Source organism: Spermophilus citellus (assembly GCF_964194105.1).
Source record: "Spermophilus citellus genome assembly, chromosome: 2".
Lineage (NCBI taxonomy): Eukaryota > Metazoa > Chordata > Mammalia > Rodentia > Sciuridae > Spermophilus > Spermophilus citellus.
The window spans coordinates 32,517,512-32,539,117 of record NC_138183.1 but is presented as its reverse complement, the minus strand read 5'-3'; the positions used below and the strand labels follow the sequence as shown (position 1 = coordinate 32,539,117).

The 21,606-nt window shown below is 39.1% G+C and overlaps 2 protein-coding genes across 8 annotated transcripts in view; one reads left to right on the top strand and one right to left on the bottom strand.

Annotated features, from left to right (window-relative positions):
* Positions 1-21,606, top strand: part of INVS (inversin) — a 186,380-nt gene that overhangs the window by 132,862 nt on the left and 31,912 nt on the right. For 2 of the 6 annotated variants that reach the window (XM_081280878.1, XM_081280876.1), the window contains exons 15-17: positions 3,460-3,689; positions 4,564-4,638; positions 7,463-7,585. In XM_081280878.1, coding sequence (XP_081137004.1) covers positions 3,460-3,689; positions 4,564-4,638; positions 7,463-7,569 — 412 coding nt within the window. In that variant the 3' untranslated portion in view covers positions 7,570-7,585. Of the gene's footprint in view, positions 1-3,459; positions 3,690-4,563; positions 4,639-7,462; positions 8,865-21,606 lie in introns of those variants that run through there. The other 4 variants (XM_081280877.1, XM_081280879.1, XM_081280880.1 and 1 more) reach the window with 4 other exon arrangements.
* The window catches only part of TEX10 (testis expressed 10), a 43,825-nt gene continuing 31,109 nt past the window's right edge, over positions 8,891-21,606 (bottom strand). For both annotated transcript variants that reach the window (XM_081280882.1, XM_081280883.1), the window contains 4 exons: positions 16,659-16,739; positions 14,836-15,017; positions 10,231-10,441; positions 8,891-9,112 (listed from right to left, as the gene is read on the bottom strand). In XM_081280882.1, the coding sequence (XP_081137008.1) occupies positions 8,999-9,112; positions 10,231-10,441; positions 14,836-15,017; positions 16,659-16,739 (588 nt within the window). In that variant the 3' untranslated portion in view covers positions 8,891-8,998. The remainder of the gene's footprint in view (positions 9,113-10,230; positions 10,442-14,835; positions 15,018-16,658; positions 16,740-21,606) is intronic.

Genomic DNA, 21,606 nt, shown 5'->3' with positions numbered 1-21,606 from the left:
GATGCTGGGAGTTGGGATGGAGGCTATCCTAAGAGGCTGGGGCAGTGTCCCAGTATGATAGAGACAGACACCTCTCCACAAAGGTCGTTTGCTACAAGTTTCCACTTGTCTCATAATCTCCTTCACACTGTAGGCCCCCTCTGGGCCTCAGTCCATATTAGGCCTTACAGTGATGATAGTGACCAGGGAAGGTCTGGTCCATCGCTGACTGGTGGGAGTTACATGTCCTCCATCTCTGAGGAGAGGAAGACTGATGGTGTGGTAAAGCAAGTGAATCTCTACAAGTCCAGTGTGCCAAGTCTCCAGGCCCACACCCAGAGAAAAAGAAAGAAGAGGCCCAGAGAACACTACTATTGGCTGAGAAAGAAGAGAGCAAGATGGATTTGTGGGAGGTCCCAGGAGAGGCCAATGGGAATATCACACCAAAGAATGCCTGACCCAGAGCTGGCCTATCTGGTCTAGCTTGGAATAATGTGTACTCATGTCTGTTTAAGCACATGGGAGCTCCCAGCCACACCAGAAGGCCATCATGACAGACATGGGGGTTTCTGTATTTTAGAAAAGCAAACCATTCAGGAAAAATGAGCTATGTTTGTGGTGCAGATCCAGCATTTGAATCTCCGTTTGACTCACACTGGAGGGCCTTCCCCTGACATTAAAGTGAGTTCTTGCTGTGGTCAAGATGGTGGCAGTAGAGGCTAGCCTCCTGCTCCTCACCTGAGAGCAGGCTAGAAAAGGGCTGCCTGGAAGTGCTCACACACACCGAGGGTTCAGTCCCAAGCGTGGGGTGATACTGTTATATCTGCCATTGTTAATACTAGAAGTTATTTAACATTTATTGGGCACTTGTGCAAGTACTGTTCAAAGTAGTTTTATAGATATTAATTCTATCCTCACAATTAACCCTCTGAAGTAGTTACTATTTTTGTCCCCATTCCACAGATGAGGAAACTGAAGCACAAAGAGGTTAATCAGCTTAACACAATAGAGCTAGTAGGTGCCAATGCTGACTTTGGTTTGGGTCGAGTCTCCCTCTGAAGCTGCAGAAGGGAACGTCCATTGCTCCCCTCCTTGGGAAGCTACACTAGGACATGCACTACCATCAGGAGGGACTTTTTGTTAATTATTTTGGCTGACACCTGGGATCTAAACAAGCTGGCAAGGTTTGCCTCCCCAGGCCCCACAGCTGCTCCCTAGTTGAAATGTCTCCCTCCCAGACTGTTCTTTGACTTCTTTGAAGAGTCAGGAGCTGACAGGTCCTGTCAGTAAGTATCCAGACTAGCAAATGAGCCTTCAGTCATTCCTCACAGAAACAGTGGGCTCATAGTCTGGTGCGCCCATCTGGAAGGGCAATTACCCAGGCCCCCTCTGGCTGCACCATTGTGCAATTCTCAGAAACATCAACTCCCAAAGGGCCTCTGGGATGCCACATGTTGTGGAGTACCACATCTGGAGGGTGAAAACACTTTTGTTGATTCTATTATATTTTAACTATATTTTCCATTTTAACTATAGGACCCCAAAGTGCTGTCCTGGAACTGTGTGTCTGACACCAAAACAAGGAATGGTGAGGGACAGCATAGGGGATAGGTCGTGGCACTTAGTGTTCAATGAATGGATTGTCTTTATAGGAGACATGAAAAGGACAGAGAAAGTGAGCTGGAAAATAGGCATCAATGGGTGAGCAGATTGACCTTGGACCTCAAGAAAATGAAACCTAGTCTGAAAATTAAGTGTGAAGTTTTATTACCAATTAAGACTTGACTATTATAAAAACTAAAATCAGGTACTGGACAGGCTAAGCTGGAAAGCTGCTGTTTAAAACATCACCTAATATGTGGAAGCCCCTTTCTGTCCACTCTCTCCAGTATATTCTGAGATAAAGAAGCAAGGATAGACTGGACAGCAGGAAGAGCCCTGACCCCATGGACTATGGGGCATGTTTGAATTTCCCACAGTCCAGGGGCATCTGTTCTCCTGAAAGAGGGAGAATGAGGCCTGTTCCTCTGCCCCAAGAACCTTAAGAGTTTCCTGGATGCTGATCCAGTCTCCATACCAGAGCTGATCGGGGGAGCTGTGTCCACTAAAAGCTGAAGCTCCCCACAGTCTCAACCAGTACCTGGGCCTCCCCAAAGCGCAGAGAGTGGGGAGACACCCAACACCTCTAACGTAAGAAACCATTATGGAACAGCAGTGCCCCATCTCTCTGGTTCTCTAATACTGGCCATTTAGAAAGGTGGGACATATTCTAGTTGAGGGACACTATGATTTGTCACTCTCCAGGAAAAGAAAGGAAGAACCATGTTGGTTGCCGAAATCAGCCTTTGGTAAAGGAGGCAGGGCTGCACCAAGCACTGCAAATATTTAGCAGACTTGGGAAGACTCTCTCCCGTGTGGTGTGTCCTAGCATCACGCATGGGCCTGCTGCTCCTCTAGGCTCGCTGGGAGTAGTCGATGCAGTACATGGATGCAGCTCTCCCTCATATGGTTCCAAACAGTTGCGCTTGTCAGTAAGTTTGGGTACACGTGGGATAAAAACCATCAAGTAAAGACTAGATGTAAATACTGCCATCATTCCTCTGCCCATCTTTCCCCACTCCAAGCTCCACGCCCCAGCGGAATGTTCTTAGTAAAAAAGCAGCTTTTACCTTTGCCACTTTTTTTTTTTTTTTTTGGTACTGCAGATTGAACCCAGGGGCACTTTACCACTGAGCTATGTCCCCAGCCTTTTTATGTTTGGAGACAGGGTCTCCCTAAGTTGCCCAGGTTGGGCTTAAACTTATTCTCCTGCCCTAGCTTCCCAAATCACTGGCTTTATAGGCATGTACCATTGCACCTGGCTGCCACTCTTCTTTAACCCTTTGTGAGTCCCTCCATTATGTATGGAAATCAGACAAAGTCCTTAGCAGTGTTTGGCAGTTGGGCCAGATAGTACTGATTCAGAATGTTGGTTTCTGCTGGCTCTAGCCGTGTTACCTTCTGTAAGTTACTCTGCTTTTCTGAACCTTGGAAGGTCTGCCTCACAGCCCCTTAAATCACAGGGAGGGTGCCTGGAATGCAGCATGCCTTCAACAGATGCTGGCTCCTTCCACAGTGCAGCCAGCCTCACGTCCGTCTATGCCGATTCTGCTGCCCAGAGTGCCCTCCTCTGCCTGAGAAGCTCCTACACACAGCACAGTGCACGGCAGCCTGGGAAGCCTACCAAACCATCACATCTGTCCCCATGTGCCCAGCTCCTAGCTTTTGCATAGTGTTTCTCCCTGAGGGCAAAGACTCATCTGATGAATCCTAGTTCAATTAGTATTTCATGATGGGAAGAGATAGAACTCAAATTCAATATGCCACCTTTGAAATCAGGAGTTTCACAAGTACTGTTCCTAAAGCTTCTAGGAACCTGAAAGAAGTTTGCTCTTCTTTATACTGTGACCTTAAGCCTCTCCTCTCCTCCGGCCCCACCAGCTACCGGCTCAGAAAGCACCTGTCCCACCTGCTGCACAGGAAGCAGCCTGGAGCTGGAGACGAGAACAAATGGAGCCGTGAGTGCACATCATTGCTCCTCCAGGTTTGGAGAAGAGAACTGGAAGTAAAGCTCCCAAAGACTGTGGCAGTCATCAGGGTTCCCAAGAGCCCATCCAAGGGCATCTCAGGCACCAAGTCTACCAGGCACTCAGTGCTCAAGCAGATCTATGGTAAATGTCCTTCTGGGCTATGTAGTATACCATCTGAGTGCCACCCTCAGAGTGCGACGGCAGAATCTGAAATAGGATTTAATTACACTGGGCACACCACCGTTCAGAAAGCTTCCTTATTCTACTTCTGAGCATAAAATTTTAGCACCCCATTTATTGCCTCCCAGCAATTCTGGGTCATACTTGGTCTCATGAGGCATTCTAGCTAGCATCACAGCTCAGAGAGCCTCCCAAAGGAGTCTTCACTATGCTCCCTGGTTGACAGTCTCATCCTTTGAACCTCTCCAGAGCTCTGCTCGAGTATTCCCCAACTTACGTTACCCACTGGGACAACTCCAGACTCATACCTTGTCTGCCTTGCCTTGACCTTTCCTATGTTAAGGTAGTATAGGGTTGCTCATCTATGGAATGCATGAGACCCATCCACTATAGTGAATACTTGTTCAGCAGATAAATTGCTGTAAACAGAAACATTTTTAGTTCTGGAAAGAGCTCATCCAAATAAACTTAGCAGAAAACAGTTCTGGCTAACTCCCCACCAGAAAAGCCAAGCACCTTTAGAAAGATCTGGTGTAGTTCTTGCAACAAAATCTCAGGTTTTGGCTCTGAACCTACATGATACAGATTGAGCAGCCCCAAATTTCAGACTTGGGATCGGAGATTAGGAATGCCCATCCAGTAAAGTCTATGCAATTGCCCCTAAATCTGTAAAGCTGCTGCTCCCAAACATTTCAGTTAAGGAACAATCTGCACTTCCATGCCATACCTACTGTATCTTGGTAGCTCAAGCCCTTTCCTCAATAAGGAATTCATAATTTGGTCAGGCCACACTGCTGTTGGTCAAAGATAGATGACTGTTGTTGGTTGATTTCAGGTTGTTCTCTGGAAGGAAAAGTACATCATCCTACAAGACTTTCCAGAGCCCCTCCTGCTCTGCATCTCAATTCAGGTAAGGCATCATGAAGCAGGGGGAGAGAACATGTGAAGGGTTTTTCTTGTTTCATTCCCAAATACAGGAGACATTAGAAGAGAGGTGGCCAGGGTTTCCAAAGTCATTTCAAGAATGCAGTTTTCTTATCCCCCTTTTATGGGATTATCACAGTCAATATATGTCTCTATGAGGCAAATTACTATTTTTTTGTGCAGAGGATAGAACCCAGAGCCTTGTGCATGTGAGGCAAGCACTCCACCAACTGAGCTATATCCCCAGCCCGAGACAAATTATTTTCACAACTAAAAGCTATTAACATTACCTTCAGTAGAAACAATAAATGGTAGGTAGCTATCACTAATCATTTTTACAAAAATACTTTCTTCAAATCAATGTTGGAAGTCCTTGGCCCATTTGGTGTCAAGAAGATCCTCCATTTCCTTGCCAAAAGTGGGAAGAGCTCCATAAACAGGACACTGCACTCAAGGCTCAAAGGTACACTTTCATTCGAGAGCTCAGCAGCTTTCTTTGCAGCCACAAGACAAGAGAGTTTACTTAGTGCCCCTTCCTTCACGCCAGCATTAAAAATGGGTGATAAGTTCAGTGCTGTCAGCAGCTAATGCCAGGTCCAGTGTATCTCACAGTGGCTATGGCAACCCGTGGCCCTGACCCTGATCCACACAGTCATCCTGCAGGAACAGAGTGCAGCTGGGAAGGTGAACAATGACTGTCAGCATGAACTTTAGCATTCATTTAGATTTTGATGAGGGGAAAATCTGGAGGTGAGGGGGGGGACAGAGTAATTACTGCCAAACCTTTAATAAGTTAGGTAACTCATGTAACCCAGGCAGGCTGATCAGGGAAGTGGTGGGTGGGATAGTAAAAACTTTCAAAGTAATCAAACCTCACAGTTCTATGTAAAAAGGCCTTCTTTTTTCTTGACTGAAGAATATTTCAACAGAACTGTCAGAACTACCAGAAAGTTTCATCTATATAATATTAGTAAAGATAATCAGATCAGTTTTAACTCTGACTTAAGAGAAAAGCAAATCCAGTACTGCCAGAAATCCTTAAACAACGAATGCCTATGAAAGGTTTTTAGTGAGGGTACAGAGTAAACAAATTCAAAGATCTTAATGGTTTCTTAGGACTTTACATAATAAGCATCTTGTTTGTCCTACACACATTTCTGACTGGTTTGAAATCAGACACGAGTAGAGAGAATCTTTCCCTACCCTGAACTTGGAGGGAACATAGGTTTTGTCAAGGCTAAACCCACCTACATGAAGCATCAACCAGGTAATGAAGATGGTCAAGCAGAGCTACTAGGTATAGTTTAGCTGTAGTCTGTTTTATATAGAAAACATGTCTATAAATGAAATAATATCCATAAAGTGAGTGTGGCTTGGATATATACACAAGTTTGTGAATTTTGTGATCAAGTAACAAATTAAACCAAAAGAGAGAACATTAACTTTGGTCTTCAGTTTGAATTAAAAATGTTAGTTCAGGGCTGGGGATGTGACTCAATGGTAGAACTCTTGCCTAGCATGCATGAAGCACTAGGTTTGATACTCAGCACCACAAAAAAAATAAATAAAAATCACTTTCTTGCCTTGAGAATCCAACAGGGCTAGGAATTTTCTGATTTTGCCTATGTTCTATTCACTTCCAGAAAATTACTTGGTGCATTGTAGATGGTTAACTATTTAATGACTGAATATGTTGTTCCTGCCCTCTGGCTTGGGGAGATGCCATGCTGAAGTTTTATAATTCTTCTACCACTTCAAAAAGGAAGAAACAGAAAAATATATCAAAATGCAGTCTCTGCAGGCTATTGCCCTACATCCATTTAGGAGACAGATAAACTCCCTGCTTTCTCCTGTCTTTCACAGTGCTGCTGCAAACCACCCACAAAGACTATCAACATAGCCTATTACTGACACATACATACCAGGGATCATTTCTTTAAAAATGAAAGAGCTTCCTGTAACATTCCACACCAGTGAATGGAATATCATAGCTTACATGAACATTGCTAATGGAACTCCTGCTTGAATCCAGTATATTCTGCCATCTTGTACAGGGGTATGCAGGTGATAATTTCAGTTATATTGAGGGTAGTCAAAAATACAGGAGTTCCAAAAGCAGTTAATTCATTTAAAAATAATTTTGTTGCAGTTGTAAAACCAGGAGAGAAAAATAAAGACATGTTCTATACTTTTTAAAACTTACCCCTCATATTTGCTTTTATTTTTCCAGGGTTAAGAGCAAAATATAGCAATATGGCTGCAGCAAGGTCTCCCAACCATGAGTTCTCAGTATCCTCATTTGTCAGTTATCATGTTTTCTGACTGTGGCAGCCTACAAATTTGTTATTTCAAAGTCATAAAAAGTCCTCTTAAAATCCATTTTGAGTTTGATATGCCTATTAGTCTATCAACCTTCAGGAATATGAATAGGTTTCGAATCTTATGAAACAAAAAGGAAAGGGAACTAAAAGATGGTACATGAATATGAGTAAGGATGCACTGTGTCATGAGACACAACGAGAGAACACTAATTATTCCAGGTAGATTTAAGACCAAAAGTTCCAGTCCCAGCTCCTTAAAACACCTGTTCTCTCCCAATGCAGGTGCTTCCTTCAAGAAATGTTCCATATTTTTGAGAGGAGGAGAAATGCAAGGCCAGTGATCACCCTGCCTCTGAAGTACACTGGCCCATCAACTTATTTGGTTCCAGGGATAGCACAAACTTAAATTCTTTTCCCTTAGCATCAAGGAAGTCTTCCCTTCAGCACTAGAATTAACCTGACTATTTATCTGGTATTTGTTTTTAACAGTGAGCAATTTGCAATGCATACATCTCCTTGAGAACAGTGGAAGATCGAAGAACTTTTCTTATAACCTGCAATCAGCTGCAAAATCAAAAAACAAACCAAAGCTTTGATGGCCTGTGGAGAAAGGTGAATAGCTATGCAATTCTGATTCTCTGTTGATGGACTGTCTTACATTTTGGGAAAACTTTAATATCCATGCCTAAAGCCTTATTACCTTGAAAATGTCATAACTGAAAGAAAATATCCAGCGTTTCCTCTGCTCTTACAAGTGCTAATTTGTAAATCATCTCAGCCTACACTGAGAGGATCAGGACTATGTCCATGCATACTGCCCAGCTGTGTGCCTTCATCACAGCACAGCTAGAAATGAGAACTGATAATTATCAGTAACGTAAGTAAAAACTAGGGTGGTGAGCACTGCAGGGGCTGCCGGGCTGGGATTTCTAACAGCTAGCTACTACAGGCCTCGTTTCCTGGTTCAAGTGATAAAACTAAATGAGACGGGGAACCTGTCTCCCTCTCTACACCCCCAGCAGCCATCTTCATCTTACTACTTGCCTGGAATCTACTAAAACAAACTTTCTGATAGATACCACCTCCTATTACTCCAACATTATCAGTCCTAAATTTTATATCAGAATTATGTCCCAGTGTTTGCATTTAGAAACTTCATAAAAAAAGAACTAAGTAACATTCTGTTGACTCCTTACATTTTTCCAGTTCCCATGTTAGTTTCTGAAGGCCACAGGTTGGGGCCATGTCCTCTCTGAATGGCCGCCTCACTGCCTAGCACCACCAGCCTGTCAGGACCAAGGATTCAGTCAGGTAGGGTTTATAAGCCAGATCTCATGTACCAAGGTGCCAGCTCAGGACTCGACATCCCACTTGTACTTTCTGACCAACTTACAGAGGTGAACAAGCTTCTCAAAATGCCTTCTATTGCTGGCAGGGAAAACTACACACATTCTAGCTCGAAGAACACCTGATATAAATGAAATCTGGTGACTGTGGGCTCTTTTACATTTTAGGGTAAAGACTGCTGTGGGGATGCAGAGAGGAAGCACAAACTTAAGAGTTCACGACTTTTTTTAGTCACTTTTGTTAAGATCAGTATCATCCCCGTGCTAACGGTACGAGATAAAAAGCAATATGTTTACCTAATTTAATTACCTCAATTTTTAATTTAATAATTATTATTTTCAAAATTAAGAATGAGATTGACCTCATTGGGATCACAACACTTTTGCTAGTATGTTGATAAATAATAGAAAGTACTATACTTCCATTCTGTAAATATTCAGTTCCTCTGAAGTGCAAAATGTTATTTCTACCTGTAACCAGGCATCTCATGTATATGTACTATTCCAGGAAGCCAGCCTGAGCTTCAATGGGAACTCACAAACATTGCTTTGCAAAGGAAGGTTCAAAAACTTCTTTAAAAGCTTAGCTTTAATGACAAACATTTATTACATCAGTTTCTCTTCAAAATAAGATAGATGTGAATAAACAATTTCAAACAGTAGGTACCACAACGCCTCTTCAATACACTGTACTTAACGCGTTGGGCCCTTGGGGATGCCCAGTGATATACACACTGAAGCAATAATGTAGGTCTGTGAGCCACTGCTCCTGAGCACTTCCACTCTTCAGTGTCTGCAGAGAAAAACAAGAGTAATTTGAGAATTATATTAAAAGTCACCTTACAGTGCTTTTCACACCAAAACATGATTTCTCAAAGCCTAGCCAACAGTATCCCCCACCTATTAAGGGAAAAAAAAAGGAACTACTAATTGGGCATTAACACAGACCTTGAAAATTCCTAGTCAGTTATGTCCTCAGGTATTACTGGTTTATTAGCCTATTTCCTACTGTATATGCTGAGAACTAATGAAATTTCACCATCAACCACTCCTATACTCGTGATTCCCTCCCTTTGTCATCTAGTGTCTCATGATCTTGCATTAACAACTGAGAATAATTCTGACAATTTTTGTCTATCAAGAGGTAGGCCGATTCTCCCATATGGGAATAATTCAAATTCTTGACTTTTCTTTCCTTCTACGGTTCTGAATTATGCCATTGCTATTTTCATTACTCCTATAAACACCACTCCAAAATATAACAGATTGTATGTCCCAATGAATAAACCCCAAACACCTCTGCAAAACACCTTTTAACCCTCTTAAACAAAAACACAAAAGGAACCCTAGAAGATAAAACTACCTCCCAAAACAGATGTAGCTAAAGGCAAGAGCCACCAAGGAGGCAGAGCTGATTACTATCTCCTCCTATCCAATGAACTAAGTGACTAGAAATCAGCCTTAAGTTGCTACTAAAGAATTTCCTTAATGTCGGCTAACATTTAGTGAGCAAAAAAATGTCAGGTAAACTAAATACGGTACTTGGATAATCTCATTTATGGTCACCAAAACCCAAAGGCACACAAAAAATGACATTACTTCCATTTTTGACAGACAAGAAAACAAGCCTGTTCAGGTAAGAGGGAAAAAATTGTCAAATGATCCCAGTTAAATAACAGAGTCCAAGTAAGAATGACTCTGATGACCCTACCTTTTTGGAAACTTCCTGGTGCCACCTTCATTAAGTGTGTGTACTTTAAGGCTTAAAGTACTAGTTAAGTCCTAGTCAGATGCTGTACAGCAGGGAAGCCCTAAGCAATCACCACACTAGGCTTAACTATAGAAGCCAATCCAGGTGCAGGAACCCCACCCTTACCTGTCCCATGAACCTCCTCTTGTTATGCTTCTTACCGTGATATTTTTGATGATCTGCTGTACCAAGATGGCATTGGTCAACATGTGAGTCCTGAGGGGTGCGTGTTGAAGCAGCAGGCGAAGTAGCTGGCCCACAACAGGCAGCTCCTCAGGCCCAACTCTGTTCACACGCAGGCTCTGCAGCATCAACCTGAGAACTCGAGGCAGGAGAGCCAGGATGGAGACACAGGCCCCCCACAGCTTGTCCCTATCAAGAAAGAAGTCAGTCAGTGAGCCAACACAGGAAAAGTGTCCCTTTCACATTACCAAAAATTGAAATGGTCTTTTAAGAGATTAGCATTTCTTAATAAAACACCACAAATCATCATAAATAAGATTTGGGTTTAATCAGAACTAAGTAAGTATAAATTCAATGAAGAATTAGCTGTTCTCACCTATTTTGTGGGTTCCAGGAAGCTTAGCAACCAGCACTTTCCTGGATTTAACAAGACATTCTCGAAGCCCCAGTATCTAACATTGGACACTATTCAACTGCTATACAATGTAAAAGACATCAGAAGAATAAGAATGCCCCACTGGTTAAAAAAAAAAAAAAAAGTAGAAGAAGAAAAAGAAAAGAAATACACAAAACTTTAAGTCTATGACCTAGATTCTGAACTTGTTTAATTTCTTAGGAGAGAGCAGATTTATGGGGGGTAGGGTGCTCATCAGGAGCCAAAATAGATTTCACAAAGCAGCCAGTGAGGGGACCATTACTGCCAACAATACATCATGGAAGGCCAGAAATGGTAAATCCAAATGTCAACAAACATCATCATTCTCTTCATATCTTTACAGAGCAAGAGCAAAAAAGTTTTATGGTAGAGACATGAACTTGTAGTTAGTCTAACCACATTCTAGAAGAGTGTCAATTAAATGGAGCAACATCTATTTGAAGGGACGAGTCTACAGACTGCTTAAGGCTCTGACCTTAGTCTGTTGCAGTTTCTGTTCCAAAGTGCACAACCTCCCAGTCCCCAATCTTTTAAGAGAAGCTTACTACCCTCTAGGTCTAGGTGGACCGGGCCCTTCACCATATGACTAACTTTCCTGACTTCACATATGGCAATGACAACTAAGGCAGATAAGGAATCCACTCTAGGTAAACAGTCCATTAACTGATGCAGTCAGGCTAGCAAAGCTACATGCAGGGAGAAAAGAGTAAGCCAGACTGTAGACATAGCTAATACTAAGGTACAGGCATAGAGGTAAAGATCGTACCATCTAGGGAAGAAGAACAGAGGAAGCTACTTTGGTTCCAACTGAATTTATAATACCTGCCCTTAGATATTTACAAGTTACTCCTGTAATGCTCCAATGTTGAATGCAGTCCAGAGATGGATGAAAAACCACAAGAAAAATGAGGATGCTGCCAGCATACTGTTTTAGTTTTTTTTTTTTTTAAATAGGAATGTTCTCTAAACAAAACCAGTAACATAGCTATCTATTATGAAGTATTATACTGTACGTAACTGTACGTACTATACTTTTAAACCATGGCAGTGCAGTATGTTTGCTTATACCAGTATCACCACAAATGAAAAGTATGTGCTGCCTTACAATGTTGCTTGCAATGGCTACAGTGTCACTAGGTGATAGGGATTTTTCAGCTCCACATCTTAGGGGACCACTACTGCATACACAGGTCTCAGTGAGAGAAACCTCATTATGTAGCACAAGACTGCATTCATTTTCTACTTTTGTAAATTGAAGTGGATGTAAAATCATAAATGGGTGAAACTTCTACATGCCAGAAACAGTGAAAGAATTTAGAGATACCCAATAGGGTACACAACGATGTACGATTTGGGGGATAGAATTTTCCAGTCAATAGTGTTGGAAGCTGAGGGTTCAGACCCCAATTATAGCAGGCAGAGAGCTTGAACTGGGCTCCCTACATGCAGTGGGAAGCCAGGAAAATCCAAGTGTTCAACTATCCCATGGGAAGGCCTCCACAAACCTCCAAAACTCTTTAAAAGGCACATTTACAGAAAAGGTATAAAACCCAAGACACAGGAGCTAGTTCAACCTTGTGAAAGACAATCTCCAGAGCCCCACTTGTTCTCCAAATTGAAGGAGAATTCCCCACACCAGAGGAAAAAAAGATAAAGAACAAACTGATAGGAGCTTTAACCAATAAACCATAAGCAAACAAGAATAGCAAAAATCCAAACTAGAAACAAATCCAAAAGAAAACCGAACAATATTAGATGAAAGAAATGCTCAAAGGGAAAGCTAAAAGAATTAGCAAAGCGGAAACTGTTAAGAGGCAAAGGCAGAATGAGACGCTCTCTTCAAGCAAAAGTAGTTTTTGAAAGAACTGAAGAGAAACATGGGAGGAGACAATAATCAAGAACTAACAACAGAAGTTTCCAGGGTGAAGAAGAAAAAACTAGTCTTCAGAATGAAGGAGCACACCAAGTCTCCAGCAGGATAAATTACAATGTACTGTAGGACAAATCCCAACTTACAACACAAAGATGAAGAGAAAATAAAAATTTAAGATTACTAACCTACAAACTAAGAGGGCTCAGAATAACAACATTTTTTTTCATTAGTAACAAAGGTTTGGTGAAAAGTTCTGAACAATTTAAAATTAGTGAGGCTTGACTTTTTTGGCCAGTATTTGTAAAATCAAAGGTTCTCAGTCATTTGGGCACTTTTACCTTTTGTGATCTTACAAATACCTTCTTCAATGGTAAAGGGAATTTTAAGTATTTTAGACTCTGGCTACAAGCACGTTCTTCTGACTAATGCCATCTTGGGGTCCAGGGGGTATTAACAACTTGGCCAATATCCATATAAAACTGGGCACTTGACAGGCCAACAAGTTGCATCCTGCCACATAAAGTCAAAGCAGGCTACTCTTCTCTAAGAAAGTACAAAAGATCTATGAAACATCAGATGACAGTGTTTAATGAAGAAGCTTGTATTTCAAGTGACAAAAAGTGACAAATGACAATATACACAGTGCATAAGTAAAGATCTTATAAAATCTTATATAATCTTTAGAACCTTGAGAAGTTCCTTGAGATTTATAAAAACTTTTCTTGACCCATCAGACATAAAGTCTGATGATGAGAATGATATCAAATCTATGTTTATTATATCAATTTATAGTGTATTTACAGTGAAATACACATTTTCTATATACACACTCACTTACTAAAAAAAATGAGCATAGACAGTAAAATGGGTAAATTATGGTACATTAATATAACAAAATACTGTATAGCAGTCAGGTGATTACTGCCAAAACCAAACCCAACCAACAGCCTCTGTAAGTTTAATTAAGACATAGTCACATTCATTGCTCTGCATACTATCCACTGCAGTTTTCACACTACCAGCAGTGTTGAGACACGGCCCATAAAACGTAAAATATTTAAAATATTTAATATCTGACCCTTCTGAGAAACTGACTGACCCCTGGGGGGGGTGCTGAATGAAAAATGAAATCTCACAAGTGACACTGAATCAGAACTCCTCCGAGTAAAATACGTACACATGTGATTCTTATAAATACCCTTTCTTTTTAAAGTCACAAAGTTAACACAAAAGTGATTAGGGGTGGGGGCAGAAGAGAAATAACTGTGGAGGGTGCATGAAACTGAATGTACTGATGATATTCTGTTTCTAAACCTAGGGGGTCAGTTAAAAAAAGACTCAGTATACTCTAGTATATAGGTGTGTTATACAATCAGTACGTATGATACATTTTCATGGCATTTAAATGTTTAAAAAGCCGAGCTCAGTGGTGTATGCCTATAAATCCCAGCAACTTGGGAGAAAGCAGGAGGATCTCAAGTTTGAGGCTAGCTTCAGTAACTTGACGAGACCTTGTCTCAAAAATGAGGACTGGGGATGTGCCCAATGGTAAAGTGCCAATAAGTTCAATTCCCAATACCAAAAATAAATAAATGAACAAAAATTGAGAGACACACACACACACCCTAAAAAGGCACACATCAAAATGTTAGCAAGTTAAAGAACTTATTTTCTCCTATTTGTTCACTTGCCAAATTTTAAAAAATAACCTTCTACAATGAATCTTATTAAGTATAAGAATATAAACAAGGGAACAGTTTTTAAACTGAAGTGGAATTTTACAAACTATCCTACAAAGTCTAGCTTGAATATTACCTAAGAGCAAAAGTACTGGCTAATTAAAATCACTAGCATCTTAGAACAGTTTTCATAAATCCAAGAATTTTATATTCCACTGTGGAAGCTCTAATAAAGCCCAAAACAAAATACAAAGGTTTGTAGTAATAGCCCATTCTCTTAAGAATAGAATTTTTTTATCTTGCTAGACCCACAGCAATGTTAATAAGGGAAAGCGCTCAAGAAACTTTATAATGCCATCTAACTTATAAAATTTATAAAGGAAAATCAAAAAACTAAGAATTCTCACTACAACACACATAGGATTCATGAAAGAACAAAGCAAAGACAAGCTAGATTTACACAAACTCTCTAAAAGAGAATTTACAGTATTTCTAAAATCTAATTTAATTCACCCTCTCTAATTTATTTATCTGGGAGAAAGGCAGAAAAGGAAAAACTTAAGGTTAAAAAACAAACACACAAAAAAACTATTACCTCTTTTTTAGATGTTCTGCTTCCCCTTTCTCTAGAGTGAGCAGAAAATAAAGAAGACTGTAGCAACAAGAAGCCAGAAATGGCAGTAGAGTTTCACTAACTACACATGTATGATCCAGGAGCTTACAGATAACACCAAAAACACAGCCGGCCGTGCTGTCTGGAATTACAGTCAACCCAACCTAAGCAGAGAAAAATGAGATTAATTACCTCTTTACAGAAGTACCCATCACCCAAATAAAACCAAAATCTGTTAACTGGAATATCAAACTTATAATGCTTCTACTAAAAACTTACACAAAACATACACCACCTGCTGCACCCAAAGGTCATGTGTTCCTTTGAGAATTTAATTATCAAATAACTTTGAAAAGAGAATAAGCAGCACTAGGGATGGAACCCAGGGCCTCAAGTGTGCTAGACAACTGTTCTACCACTGAGCCCAAGAAATATGATTAATGAAATCCATTGCCTCCCCTTTATGACAAAATCTAAAATCTTCCATGTTACAAGTTCTAATGTTCATCAAAACATTATTTAAAAGGATTATTTCATGCATCCAAAGAAAATTTTGACATCAATAATCACAGTTAAAAACTTTTGACTTTACCAACTAGAAAACTCTTGGAATTTGGTACCACACTCCATTCCAGGTAATTAAATGTACAGAGTTCATTTTACATTTAGCCTTCTCCTGCCTTCTGATTTAGCCATTCAGATACAAAGAAAATACCATTAGAGGAGTGGATATAAGATATTACTATACATAACACTTGACTGCTTTGCAGTCAAGAAACCCTGGAAGGCCAAATAAGGCTCATTATGGTATGTTCATTCACCTAGACTACACCGTCATAAAGGTAAAATCTAACTTGTGATTTCAATCTCCTGAAAACTACTATCACGTAATCATTTTAAAAGCCTGAAAATTCTGAGGTCTTAATCTCCTCCATTAGGCTGTCTATGAAAATGGTGGCCAAGCCTGGCTGGCACATTGATCTTTTACTAGGATAATGAATATAGTCAAAGGAAAGCATAACCCTCTGAGATGGCAACAGGAAAAAAAAAAAAAAAGGTTGGCATCTTTGATGATACAAGGTATAAGAATTGCAAATTTGATAGCAGGAAGAAAAAAAAGGAAGTACCAGGAATTCAAAGAATTACCCTGTTCTAATTCAAGAGAAATAATATTTTGAAGGAGAAAAGAGGGGTTATGGACATGCCTATACAAAATTACAAAAACAAGTGAGTCTTTAGGAAGATAAAATTTGAGAATTCTCCCTTGCACTATAACACATTATAAAAAAACTAAAGATCAAAGTTGTAGCAAATTAAAAGCAACAAAGGAGATACGCCTACTCTTGAGTTAATACTAATAGGGACAAAAGACACCCATGGGTAAGTGAAGTCAGTCTCAATACTGATCACCCTGCTCCCAGGAACCAAGACTTAGAACCCAAACTACCTAAGTGGAACTCAGACGCAGGTCTATCTGTTGGGTTCCTAATACACAAAAACCATGCACATGCAAATTACAAGAGCATCACAAATCAAAAGAGAACTAAAGTATAATGTTATGGACCCTCATTTTATAGATGAAGAAAGGAAAAGAAGGAATTTCTCCCAAGGTCACAGAATTACTTAGTAACATCTAGAAATAACAGGATTTCTCAGTTCTTAGAAATTGTATAATGCTGTTAGAGGCAATGCTATCCTTAAGCTTAGAATTCCAAACACTGTCTCTTTCGACTTTGACAAACTCAAATCTTAGCTACTGAATTGGTTTTATTTTTTAAGAGAAAAAAAATTTTAAGGATATTTACCAAATGCTTACTGATGGCACTTTGCAGGATGTCAAAGCTCTGACTCCGGGCAGGGATAACCAACAAACTGTGACAAACTGCCTGTCAAAAGAGAAAACCAGTAACCAAATCTTAACATTTTAGGTAAGAAACAAGTTCAACAGATTTTTTTTAACCTATTTGCTCTACATAATAATGGGAAACAGGTATTAAAAAAATACTCATAATACAGAAAATACAAATATAGGCTGAAGGTTGAGTATCTTCTATCCACAATGCCCAGGACCAAAAAAAATGTTTCAGAGTTTTTCAGATTTTGGAATATTTGCATATTTGGCTCTTATGGAGTGAAATCTATGGAAATATTCAAAATCCAAAATTTCTAAAATCCGAAAACACTTCAGATTCCAAAATCCAAAACTTTTTTGAAAGTCACGTCAGGCTTAAGAAGTTTCTGATTTCTGAGCACTTCAAATGTTCTAGTATCTAGAAGTCAACAGTATAGTCAGGAGCAGCACCCTGACTCCTAAATCAAAATTCTATTCAGCTAAAGACTTACCTGTGCTGCAGTATCTTACTGACCAAGAACAATTTCTTTCTTTTTGAAAATCTGGGACTTTCCTACTCTACTTGTTTCAGTGGCGTCACATAAAAATGTCATAAACCAGAGCATGTAGACAGAAAACTGAATATAGAAAACAAATGTTTTCAAACTTCACCAACACTAAAGTTGTAAATACAGTAATTTATTATATTGGCCTCTGCTGAAGGCACTTTGAGGAGGAACCCAGCAAAGTGTGGAAGGCTCCCTAATGTAGGCAAGACAGGGCAAGGACTTTGAGAGAGCTGCTGACAACTAGAATTTGGATTGAAAAGAACCTGAAAGTAAAGAGAATTCCAGTCTCTTTAGGTATTCTGAATACAAAGCCATGAATGCACAAGGCATGTCTCCAGGACACCAGGCAAAGAACATGCAGGGGCAGAAAACGAACAATTCCTAAAGCTCAAACAGGCCACAGAGATGTCTGAGTACTAACCAGGGAAAATGGAGGGTCTTCCTAGAACACCCAGGTCATTGAGAAGATGCTCAGAGAACACAAAGCAGGGCTTAATGAGCCCAAGAACAAAAGTTGGCAAATATTTTCCTATAAAAAGCCAAATAGTATTTCAAGTTTTGTAGGCCATGTACAGCTCTGTCACATATTCTTTCTTTCATTTTAACAACTGTTAAAAGAACGTACACACTTAGATCAAGGATGGTATAAAAAATAGGAACAACCAAAACTGGGTCAGAAGCCACAGTTTAATGAGCCTTATGTTAATAAAGGCCACTTGTCCTAATCAAGCTAAAACCAAGATTAAAAAGGCCCAAGCTGATACTTCTCAAACAGCATGACCACCAGAAAAAAAGCCAAATAGCCTAAGAACAACAAAAATTTCCAACTCAAAAATAGCAAATTTCCACTATTCGATATCTACTCAAAAACTTGTCAAAAACATCTGTACAAGATGTACAACACAAAACATAACCAGGAGAAAAATAAATCTACATAAATGACTGACAGAACCAAGAATCTTAAAACAATTTTTATAACTATCTTAAGCAAATATAAAACCAAAAGAAAAGCAAAAGATTTAAGAAAAAGTTCTTGACATTAAAAAAAATGTGAAATTTAAAATACATTGGTTGGGCCAGCTGCAGTAGCACACACCTGTAATTCTAACTATTTGGGAAGCTAAAAGAGGACAATATCAAGTTTTAGGCCAGCCTCAGCAACTTAAGTAAGACCTCATCTCAATAAAATAAAATAAAAAGCTCTAGGAATATAGTGATTAGAGTACCCCTAGGTTCAATCCTCAGTACCATAAAATAAATAAATTTAAGAAATTTTAAAAATTCACTGGTTGGATATAAAAGCAGCTGAATACTATGAAAAACATTAGTGACCTGAAGACATAATAATTTTCTAAAACACAAAAAAATGCTTTAAAAAAATGACATTCAAAACAAAATAGTCTAACACATGTTAATTAAGAGACCTATAAGAAGGGGACACAACACCTATTTTCCTTAACACAATAAACTATAAGCCAAAAAAAAACACTAAGCAAATATAAGCCAAGAAAATGTAAAAGTAACATTTAGGTACAACAAAAGCTCCATATAGAAAAATTTAAGGAGGATAAAAAAAATGTTTTTAAAAATGCAGAGAAAGAAATTAGAGAAATGAAAACACATTACATAACAGAGAAACACAAGTAAGAATGACCTTATATTCCAGTATTACATAAAGTAGGATAGTGTAATTTGGAGGTAGACTGTGTTAAGTTAAAGAGCAATTAAAGATAAAAGGGGATGCCCTTGATACCAAAAGTAGGGAAAAAAAAAAAAAGAAAATCTAAGAATACTCAAAATATGAAAGACAATGAATTCCTATTTTGCAATGAAATACCATACACCACTGAAAAAGAATGAACTACTTGACACATTAACATAACTCTCTTAGTATGTTGAATGAATAAAAGCAAATTACTAAAAAGGTATTATTTTATTTTTTAACAGTTCAGTAACATGGGGGCTGGGGTTGTAGCTCAGTGGTAGAGCGCTTGCCTAGCACGTGTGAGGCACTGGGTTCGATTCTCAGCACCACATATAAATAAATAAAATAAAGGTCCACTGACAACTAAAAAATATTTTTTAAAAAAGTTCAGTAACATGTAAAACGAAACAATAAAATTTGAAGTTATATACATTTATGGTGAAACTATAAAAAAGTATAAATACATATTAACGTTACTCTGAATGAAGAACAGAGCCAGGTATGGTGGTGCACACCTATAATTGTAGCTAGAGAGGCTGAGACAGGAGGATGGTGAGTTCAAAGCCAGCCTCAGCAATGCAGTGAGACCTTGTCCCTAAATAAAATACAAAAAAGGGGAGGGGATGTGGTTCAGTGGTTAAGTGCCCCTGGGTTCAAGCCCTCATACCAAAAAAAACGAGGAGAGAGAGAGAAAGACACAGAGATTTAAAAAATACTGAAAATACTGTTATTTCTTAAAACTGTTTGTTACTTTGTATGACCATTTTTTCAGAGTTTATTCATGTTAAAAAGTATTCTTAGCCAGTGTGGTGGCACAAGCCTTTAATCCCAGTGACTCAGGAGGCTAAGGCAGGAGGAGAGAAAAAGTTCAAGACTAGCCTGAGCAACTAAATGAAACCCTGTCTCAAAATAAAAAGAGCTAGAGATATATAGCTTAATGGTAGAGGACTTCCCTAGCATGCAGGAGGCCCTAAGATCAATTCCAAGTACCAAAAAAAAAAAAAAAAAAAAAATCTTTGGGAGTTTGTAAGGTAGCCCAGATAGCACATGTGCTTAGCAAACATGAGGCCCTGAGTCTGAGCCACAGCACAACCAAAACAAAACACCCATTCAATATCTTACAAATGACAGTTAACGTTAAAACTGTTTGCTGGGCCTGGAAAGGAAATCTCGATTTGGGATCCTCCCCTGTTAATTACTGTTTTTAAAAGATAGATCATACAATCATACAGTTGTATGATTTCTTTAGTGGCCAGGAAGAACGATCACAAAGACATTAAATGAAAATTGCAAGTCCAGAACAATATAAACAATATGTTATTTCTATAAGAGTAGAAAACCCAAAGAACATATGCATATAGGTAGTTTGTTGTAAAGATACAGAAGACAAATGTTATTTAGGAAAAAACTAAGTAACAGAAACTAGCAGAACCTGGGGAGGGGAAATGGGCGATTCAGGAACTCGGAATATGTTTTTTCATTATGATCTGTCTATCCTTCTCAACTATATTTTTTAAATAATACATACTCCAAAAAGTCCTACTATTTAAAAAAATATTTTTTGCCTAGGCATATAACACTGCCATAATACAAACAGGTAAGTCCACTCTAGTAACTTGCCCAAATTAAGTTATTAGAAAAACATTTTTTTTGCACTTAACATGTCAAAAACTATGTATTTCAAATATTTTCACCTGAAGACTGAAGTATAACAAAGTTTATCCAAAATAAATTTTGCTTAAAAACTTCAATAACTAAAAACAAGACTTTAAAATTTTCCCTAATTTATGTCCTAACATTGCAAAGATAGCAACCTTGGAATTTAATAGGTGGCCTTGGCAAATGTTCACCTCAGATATATGGATAATCACATTTTAATGACAACTGTGTCTTGGCTTTCTACAGATGATGGGCTTATAAAAAAAATTTTTTTAATTGCTAGTTAGAAACCAGAGCTCTAAGAACCACCATATATTATGACCTCATAATAACAATGCCTAAAAAGGTTGAGTTTTCAAGTCATCACACTAGACACTGGCAAGTCTATGCCTGGAATCCCCATACAATGCTTTCCTCAAAATGTCAGGACACTTGATGGGTGGGGGTGGAGGGTGGTACTAGATATTGAACCCAACCCTTGTTATTTTTCAACAGGGTCTCACTAAGTTACTAAGGCCTGCCTCAAACCTGGTATCCTCCCACCTCCACCTCCTGAGTCAACAGGATTACAGGTGTGTGTCACTATGCCTGACAGAACACTTTAAATAAATCAGAATCTACCTGTGCTTTCAAAGGACACAATTACCATTATTATATACTGTTGGCAATCCTGAATCTAGTAAGCAAGAACTTCACCTCAATCCATTATTTCTTTTCATTTTTAAAAACATCAGTATTTTTGAAGAACCCCAAGTAAACATAATACTACATACTGTAAGTAATATAAGAGGAGGATAAATGTCTTTGGCAAAGCCTTAAGTGTCAAAACCAAAGTCAAAAAAAGGCCATGACAGGGCTGGGGCTGTAGCTGAGTGGTAGAGCACTTGCCTAGCATGTGTGAGGGACTGGGTTCAATCCTCAGCACAACATAAAAAAAATTTTTTTAATGTATCCACCTATAACTAAAAAATAAACATTTAACAGAACTA